This window comes from Talpa europaea (assembly GCF_964194135.1).
Source record: "Talpa europaea genome assembly, chromosome: 1".
NCBI lineage: Eukaryota > Metazoa > Chordata > Mammalia > Eulipotyphla > Talpidae > Talpa > Talpa europaea.
In genome coordinates, this window is record NC_140073.1 from 35,527,631 (window position 1) to 35,535,634 (window position 8,004).

The following is an 8,004-nucleotide window of genomic DNA, read 5'->3' on the forward strand; positions in this document are numbered from 1 at the left end:
CTCAATGGGACGGTCTCTCTGAGGATCCCCAGAGGGTCCTAGTTGCCCCTAGAAGTAACGTGCTCATCAGTACAGCCTTTTTTGCCTTGTTCCTGGTCCATCTCACTTCCTCCTAGTGTTTCTGGGAACAATTCCCAATAATCAATTTGTTCCAAATCTGTGTCACAGGGTCTGGGGTGGGGGGTGGGGCACCCAAACTAAGCCTTAAGACTAAGGCTGTCTTAGTTTCCTGTGTCCTTGCAGGTTAAGGACACAGCTATGTCTTCTTCCCTACCCTACCTCTTGGGTATAAGAGGGACCTTTGTACTGTAGAAAGACACTGGACTAGTTTCTGGGGACCCCTTCTTCTGGCTCTTCTTGCATATGTGTCCTTCTCTGGTGTCAGGCTTTGGAGGCTACTATCCACAAATCCTCCAGTCTCTTGAGCCTCCATGACATCTTTACCAGACAGTCAGCATGTCTACACCCAGTTTCCCCTGTCAGAGTTTTCACCCCACCCTGCTCTCGATGAGCAGGCAGTTAGCAACATGAACCACTCACAGCTCTCTGGACTCAAAAGGAGGTCACATCATGGGCTGGTTGAGCCAATAAGGTACTCTCTCTAGGAATTTAAAATGAGAAGCATGAAAAAAAGTTCTGGCTGGTGGCTAGCAATTTTCTAATACTGTGTCTTTGACTCTGGACTATTTTTATTTCTTAAGACTAATCCTCAAAAAGATTTTCCCATGAAAAATAATCACTGTCTTCTATCCCCTTACAAATTAGATGAGGCCCCTTCTTTTCTGCCTCTTCCAACCAGTTTGGGGAAAGAATTCCCATGTTTTAATGTAGAACTTAAAACACTCACTCAGAAGTATGACGAAAGCCTGGTAGGCACAAAGGTTCAAATAATCAACTGAGGACTTGGTCAGTGACTATTGTGTTTGACCCTGAGACAATTGCTGCAATATTTAAAACTTAATCACTGGCTTGATAATAACAACAGTAATAATAACAACAATAACAGTAGCCCCCATGTTGGGCATCAGCTGTGTCTGAGCCCTTACACCAAAACCTTCCATGTCTCCTAGAATGTTCATAGCACCCCAGTAGAGGAAGGTGTTATGACCTCCTTTTGCAGATGAAGCAAAGGAGACTGTGAAAGGTGAAGGGACCTGCCTGAGGTCACCACGCTATTAGTACATGGCAAAGCTGGGATTAGAATTCAGGTCAGTCTAACTCCAAATTATGTGCTCTCTGCTTTCCCATGGAATTTTGCACCCCAGGAGCAGCCTATGCTTTCACTGGGGGGGACAAGAAAGTCCCACAAAAACTATTTTCAGGATGATTATGACCCTCTCTAGAAGCAAGTCTTGGCCCCACAGAACAGACAAGAAAGGTTTTCAGAAGGAGGAGGTGGCAGGATGGGGCTGGTCTCAGAGAATGTGGTGTATATCAATAGACAGGAGAGCAGAGAGGACAGTCATGGCAGCTTGGACAATAATGGGAGTGCATTGTAGGCTGGGGCAGAGGGTGCATGCAGGGCACCAGAGGCAGTGATCAGAAGACCTGAATGTGCCTGTCAGGAGAAGGATCACCGAGCAGGTTCAGGGGGGCCATTCTAAAGCAGAGGGTACTGGCCCGGTTCTCAGCCAGGAGAGTACAGCAGAGTCACACACACCCAAAATATTTTAAAAATTAAAAAAAAAATCTATTATCTCTCTCTCTATCCCTATACCTATATGCATACATCTCTATCTGTAGCTATCTCTATGGCTGTATTTATTATCATATCATCTGAATCCCTGCCCAGACCTGCCAAGCTAGAATTTCTGGGGGTGGGACCCGATATCCATGAACCTCTCAGGTGATTCTGAGGTATTCCCTTTCCACCATTTGCTCCAAGAACATCTGCTCCATGGACTGGAGATAGCAGCATATTCTGAAGACTAGCTGGGAAATACAGTTGACCCTTGAGTACAGTGGGTACAACAAGGGTCCACTTACAGCAGATCTTTTTTAGCCTCAGTTCTGCACCCACAGATTCAACCAACCCCAAAGCTGACTGGTTAAATCCTTAGCTGTATGGGGAGGCCAGCCGTACGTTGGAAGTGGAATTTTGAAAGCAATGCGGGTCTGCACCCCTCACCCCATGTTGTTCAAGGCCCAACTGTAATGTAGGGTCTAAAGAATGAAGCGAGCAGGGGACTGGGCTGAATCAGATCTACAAATAGAAATTATATCTGGGGAGGGGCCTTCCAATGAGAATCACTCCTCATATCTCTGTGCGCTGGCCACTGCATTAGGCAAGAGGTTGCCCAGCTTGTCTGCACTGTACAAAGTGCCAGGTTTCTGGAGTCAGGTGAGGCGGGGCAAGTCCTGGATCTGGCATGAAGCAGACGTGGAACCAAGGGCAAGAGACCGTATGTGTCTAAACTTCAGCCTCTTGTTTGTCAGGTGGGAATGATCCTACTTTGTTCAAAGGATCATGAAATCGAACTGCTCGGTACGGTTCCTGCCACCCAGCAAATATGTAATATATTGCTATTTCATAATATTGTCCCTTAAGAGAGCAGTTTTAGAAGTACTGGCTTGCCAGGGAATGTTTGGGTACTCGTGGAAAGAGCAGATAGTAGATGTCATGTGTTTGAAGAGTTTGCCAAAAAATGGAGAAATGGAAGGGAGCTGGGATAGGAGGCAGGAAGGGCAAGGAACATTTTTGTGTTGTTTGTTTTTTGGTAAGCAAGAGATCCTGGTGTGTTTCGTGATAGGAAATACACAGCTGGGAACGTGTAGGAGATTGGTGATGCTAGAAGAAGGGAATCTTCTAATGCTTCTTAAATTCCCATCAGAGTCTAAATCTTCCACTTTGGCATTTAAATAGCAATAGACAAATCATCCAGTCTAGAGTTTGCTTTGCTTTGAGCAGATAGCCTTTTTTCTAGAGCCTTGTCCCTCTCAGCCAGTAGTTACTTCAGTAGGCTGAGCTAATTTCTTTAATGGCACCATGGACTAGAAGTGCAGTTTACAATGGAAATTTCAACCACAACTATTACTTTCACTAGCAAGAGAAACTTAAGCCTGAAGCCATAGGAGTTATTTCATAGAGGAGGAATGTGAATGTTTAAAAATGGCATTTATGGTTGGTTGGATCTGTGGGTCTATTAAAGGGGCATGGTAGGAGAAAATGGAGAAATAAATCCAGGCTTGGTATTGGGGTTCTTCTTAGGAACAGGTGAGAGGATAAGAACATTCTAAAACAGGCCAGCTACAGATGTGGCAATGAGTGGGTGTGGAGAGGGGAGGAGGGAAGGAAGTAGTTTTTTCCTTAAAATACATTGTCTGTAACATATAGAATCATAAAACCGAATTGAACCATTTAAAGATTTACTTCCCGGCCTCCCCGGTGGCGCAGCGGTTGAGCGCTGGGTTGCGAAGCTGCCCGCGGCCACTGCGGCGCCGGTTCGATCCCCGGCTGCTCCCCGGCCACCGGAGGAGGGTCCCACATGGTGCGCAGACCTCTCCTGCCGCCTGCTGCTCCCCTCAGCAGTGTCCTTCGGTCCTTCTGCCTGCTCTGCTCCCCGCTCTGGCTCTGGTGAATTCTCTCACCCTCCCGCGCTTCTGACTGTACCCAGTGCTTGTATAAACAAAACAAACAAATAAATAAATAAATAAAACATGCCTCTATAAAAAAAAAAAAAAAAAAAAAAAAAAAAAAAGATTTACTTCCCCCAATAATGGCCCAAGTAGAGTTAACTTTGTCTTTTTTCCTGAAGCAAAATCAACAGCTTAAATCAGCTGGAATATTTAAAATGTCAGGAAGTTGCTTGAAAGCAGATTCATGATGCAACTATGTAAACAAGCAACGCATCTGGCCTTGTGATTTTTGGGCTTTCCCTGGGACAGCAAGTACATAGCAACTATCTGTGTTTGTGAGATTGAAGGAGTGCTCGGCTTCTAAAAAAATTAATACTATTAGTCACAATCCATTGAGACTCTCTATAGGAGACACTAGTGGTTCTTTGTTATTATTGATACTGCTATTATTAATATTATGATCATGATAATCATTATTTTTTATTATATAATGTCCTGTATTCCTCAGAATCCCCTCCTAAGGGGGAGACTTGCATTACACCTGTTTTACAACATCATTTTAGGTGACCAGGTAACATGCTATGTTTGCATCCTCTCATTTCATGCTCCTCTTCACCCTAAGGGTAGATGTTTTTCCATTTCCAACCCTGAATCCCACCACCAGAAAGTAGCAGGACTGGGGTGGGAGGAAGGAAAGTTGGCCCCAAGCAAGGATCTCTCTCAACCTGCTCCCACGCCCTGAGAGGAGACTCTCTGGGAAACAACTACTGGGCAGCGCAGAGTTGACTGTCAACCTCTCCCTGGGGGCCAACTTCAGCCAGTCTACCTGCACAAGCCAGGCAGAGTTCCACTTGGAGGGAGGAAGCCAGGCACAGCCAAACTGGACACCTGTACTCCAGGGAGGACACTGCTGCATGGGTCCCACTGAGCCCTAAACTGCTCTGACCAGAGAAGCCTGAGGAGTTCCCTGCTACTCCCCCATCCCGCTCTCCAGGAGCTACCCTCAGAGCCCCACGCTGCCTGGGCACAGTCCCACTGAATGAAACATGGCAGCTACCTTGCCAGTCTCCCTGGGAATCCCGGAGGCAACACTGAGGTGCCCAGATAAGGAAGGCAGATAACCTGCCCTGGAAACAGAAGGGTCACAAGCACAGTTTCTTTTGAAGAGGTAAAGTTAAGAGGCCTTGGGGCCTGTCTGACTCCTCTCCTCCTTTAATTGTTGCATATCGTGATTCTTGTGCTGTCTCGAGGATGTCCAGGTATAGGCAGCCGTACAACCGCCTCCTATCCCAGCGTGTCTTTCACTGCTAACTCCATCAGCTCTACTGTTGTTGGCAGGGAGGGGAAATAGCCTCAAAATACACAGACTAGAGCCAGCACTGGAGGCTTTGCCCAAAGGGGCTTTCAAGTTGACAGAGACGTGGAGATGGCTCATCTACAGGCCTTTCGTTGACTCCCTCGCTGGCACAGCTGGCTTCTCTCCAAAGACAGGGTGTAGCTAGAGCTGGTTTCAACCATCATCATGCCCACCCACCCCAGGGACCAGGGATAGCGCCACATCTGGACTGAGAGAGCTGAGCCAGCTTCACCTCCTGCCAGGCATCCCTGGCAATGTTTACTGAGGACAGAGCAGGATTCATCCACAACGCTTGGACTTGGAGGTGATGGGATAAAGCAGCTGTGCAAAGCTATGCAAGGTATCTGGTATTTGATAATAATAGCTGCTATCTACCATACACCTATTTTACATCAGGTACTCAAAGCATTTAATTCTCACAGGAAACTGAGTTACAAGATGTTAAGGGATTTCCCCAATGTCGCTATGACTGTGAGTGGCAGGGGAGGACTTTGAACCCGGACTGACTCCAGAGTACTCTAGGAATGAAGATGGGACAGCCGCTCAGGTCGGCCCCTCCGCCTCTCACTCACCACTCTGATCATTCTCCCTGGGATTCGGGATTCTGATTTGCCTTCTCTGCTTCCACATGGAATTTGGGAAGCCCTCACAGACTGCTAGCAAAGTTCAAGGTTCTTTGTCTCTTTGTCCCCATGCAGCAGGCATCCTAACTCTATCTTGGGAGGATGGCACAAGTTCAAAGTCCAAGGAACAAGCTAGAACTTGAGCTGCCTGAAGTTTCCTGTGCTTCTTAGCAAAACTGCTGGCATACCAGAGGCCTTGCAAGCATCCCTTACACTACGGGAAGGCAAATGCACACTTGCACGTGGTTGTAGGGTGTGGTGGGCAGCCTGCAAGGCAGGTGGTGACTCTGGTTGGTGGTGGACAGGCTCAGATCCAGTTTGGCAGGAAGACAGAACCATGTGCGAGTGGGGATCACCCTGAGCTGCCTCCAGATCACTCCCATGCTGCCCGAGGACGCTGGCCAGCGCTTGGAGCTGGGGTTCCCTCCAGCCTCCCTAGTCCCCAGTCTCGCGCTTCCCGGGCCCCCAGGGCTCACCAACCTCCTCCACGGCACTGCGCAGTTTGTGCTGCGTGTCCTCCATCAGTTCCTCAACCTCGCGGAACATCTCGTTGAGGGTGGCCTCCTCCTGCGGGTAGCTGAGAGCCGGGCCAGGCCCGATAGGAGCCGAGGTCGTCGTGGAAGCCGGCGCAGGGGCCGTGGGGACCGCCGCGGCCAGCAGCAGGCACAGCAGGGTGCCCCGGAGTCGCTGCATCGCTGCTCTGCGCCCTCCGCCGCCTGCGTCCGGGAACGCGGTCAGAGGCGCGCAGACCACCCAGTGCCTGCCCAGCAGACCAGCCCTGGGTATGAAGCGCCCCTCCACGCGGAGCCCCTCCTCCCCGCACCCACCCCTGGTTGAGACGAAATACAATCCCCTCTGGACGCAGCAGCTCCTCCAGACTGAGCAGCAACCCCTCGCTGCATCCGTCCCGCGGGTACCGACCCCCTCGGAAGCCCCACCCTTAGCCTGGAGCACAGGCCGAGCTCCACCACGGTCCCCTCATTGGAGCGAAGGACCCGCCTACGCTAATAATGCGCCCCCCCCCCCACCTCTGCTCAGTCTCAGGTTCGAGCCTGCCCCCTCCTCCACCAGATCAGCGCGCAGCCTGATCCTGCCCAGCCCCAACCCTATCCCAGCCCCCAGCCCGGCGCCGGAGCGCAGGCCCGCACCCTCCCCTCGGATGGGAACCCAGTGCGCCTCCGGCCCCTCACCCATTAGCCGAGCCAACCCCCATCCCCGCCGCCACCCTCCCCGTCTGCCGAGCTGCCCCGGGGCTGGACCTGCCTGCTGGGCTTGGTCTGGAGGCCGCCTCCGGGCTGCGGGAGCTGAGAGCACGGATGCCGCAGCGCCGGTACCCGGCGATCCCGCAGCGCGCCCCGCCCGCCCGCCCCGCTAGCCAGGCCCCCGCCCCGCGGGAGGGGCTGAGCCCCAGCCGCCGCCATTGGCCGGCTTGGCCAGCGGCGATCTCACGCCCCAGACCTGCCTCGCTGCCTCCCCAGCGACACCACAGGAAGCCGGCCCCGTCCCTGCACCCCGCTCCTCCAGGCGCACGGTCCATTGTCATCTCTGGCCTGGATTCTTGCAACCGTTTGCGGGAGGGGAGAGGGTCTTCCCGCACCCCACTTTCCTCTCTCCAAGCCGTGCTGCACCCAGCATGTAGTCCTGCAGGATAAAACCCCAGCCCTTCGCCTGCCGTCCAGGCCTGTCGCTGGGTGGGCTTGATGTACCCGCCGTGGCTGATGCACTCCAGCCATGAAAACTCACTTGTGGCTCCTGGAACAAGACCCCGGAATGGCAGCAAGCTCCTGGAGGGCGGCTCAGCAGAGTGGTTAAGGCCAGACAGTCACACCCAGACTGCCTGGTGCGATCCCAGCTCTACTCCTTAGCCCTTTGCCAATCTGGCCAATTTAGCAGATTTGTCTGCATCCCAGCTATTCCAAGCGTGACACGGAGGCTGCCGTAGTAAGCCCCCTATGTGGGAGGGCAGTGGCTGCCTGTGCAACGCTTCAGCTGTAATGACAGTGGAGTTCTGTCCTATCCACAGCAGTCTCCCAGTACCTAGAATGGGGCACTCACTGTTTGGTTTTTTTTTTTAAACATTTTTAAAAATAAGTGCATGTCTAGAACAGAGAGTACTCATACAGTTTCTGAATAAATGAGTGTTTTTTGGGTCCTCCTATTTCCTCACATTACTCTTTCTGTCGTGACCATCCCTCCTCCTCTCTGCCTGGCTCACTCCTCCCAACCTATCCCTAGTCTCCCCCTTCTGTCCTCTAGGTCACCTGACTTCCCACTATCTGCGTGGTGACCCACTGCTTCATCCCCAGAGAATGGAGATCATGGGAGGCAGGGTCTGACTTGTTCATCTTTGTGTCCTGAGACCTCAGTTATAATAAACATTTGGTCCCTAAGAAATGGAAGGACTGATCATTATATCAATAGCTATTGATATAACCAGGTATCCACACC

The 8,004-nt window shown here is 51.3% G+C and overlaps 1 protein-coding gene across 1 annotated transcript in view; it reads right to left on the bottom strand.

The window, feature by feature from the left end:
* DKK3 (dickkopf WNT signaling pathway inhibitor 3) overlaps nucleotides 1-6,249 on the bottom strand; it is a gene marked incomplete at both ends in the record, with an annotated part of 44,074 nt that extends 37,825 nt beyond the window's left edge. The window contains one exon of the mRNA XM_084242561.1: nucleotides 6,037-6,249. Coding sequence (XP_084098687.1) covers nucleotides 6,037-6,249 — 213 coding nt within the window. The remainder of the gene's footprint in view (nucleotides 1-6,036) is intronic.
* Between the last annotated feature and the right edge of the window lie 1,755 nt (nucleotides 6,250-8,004).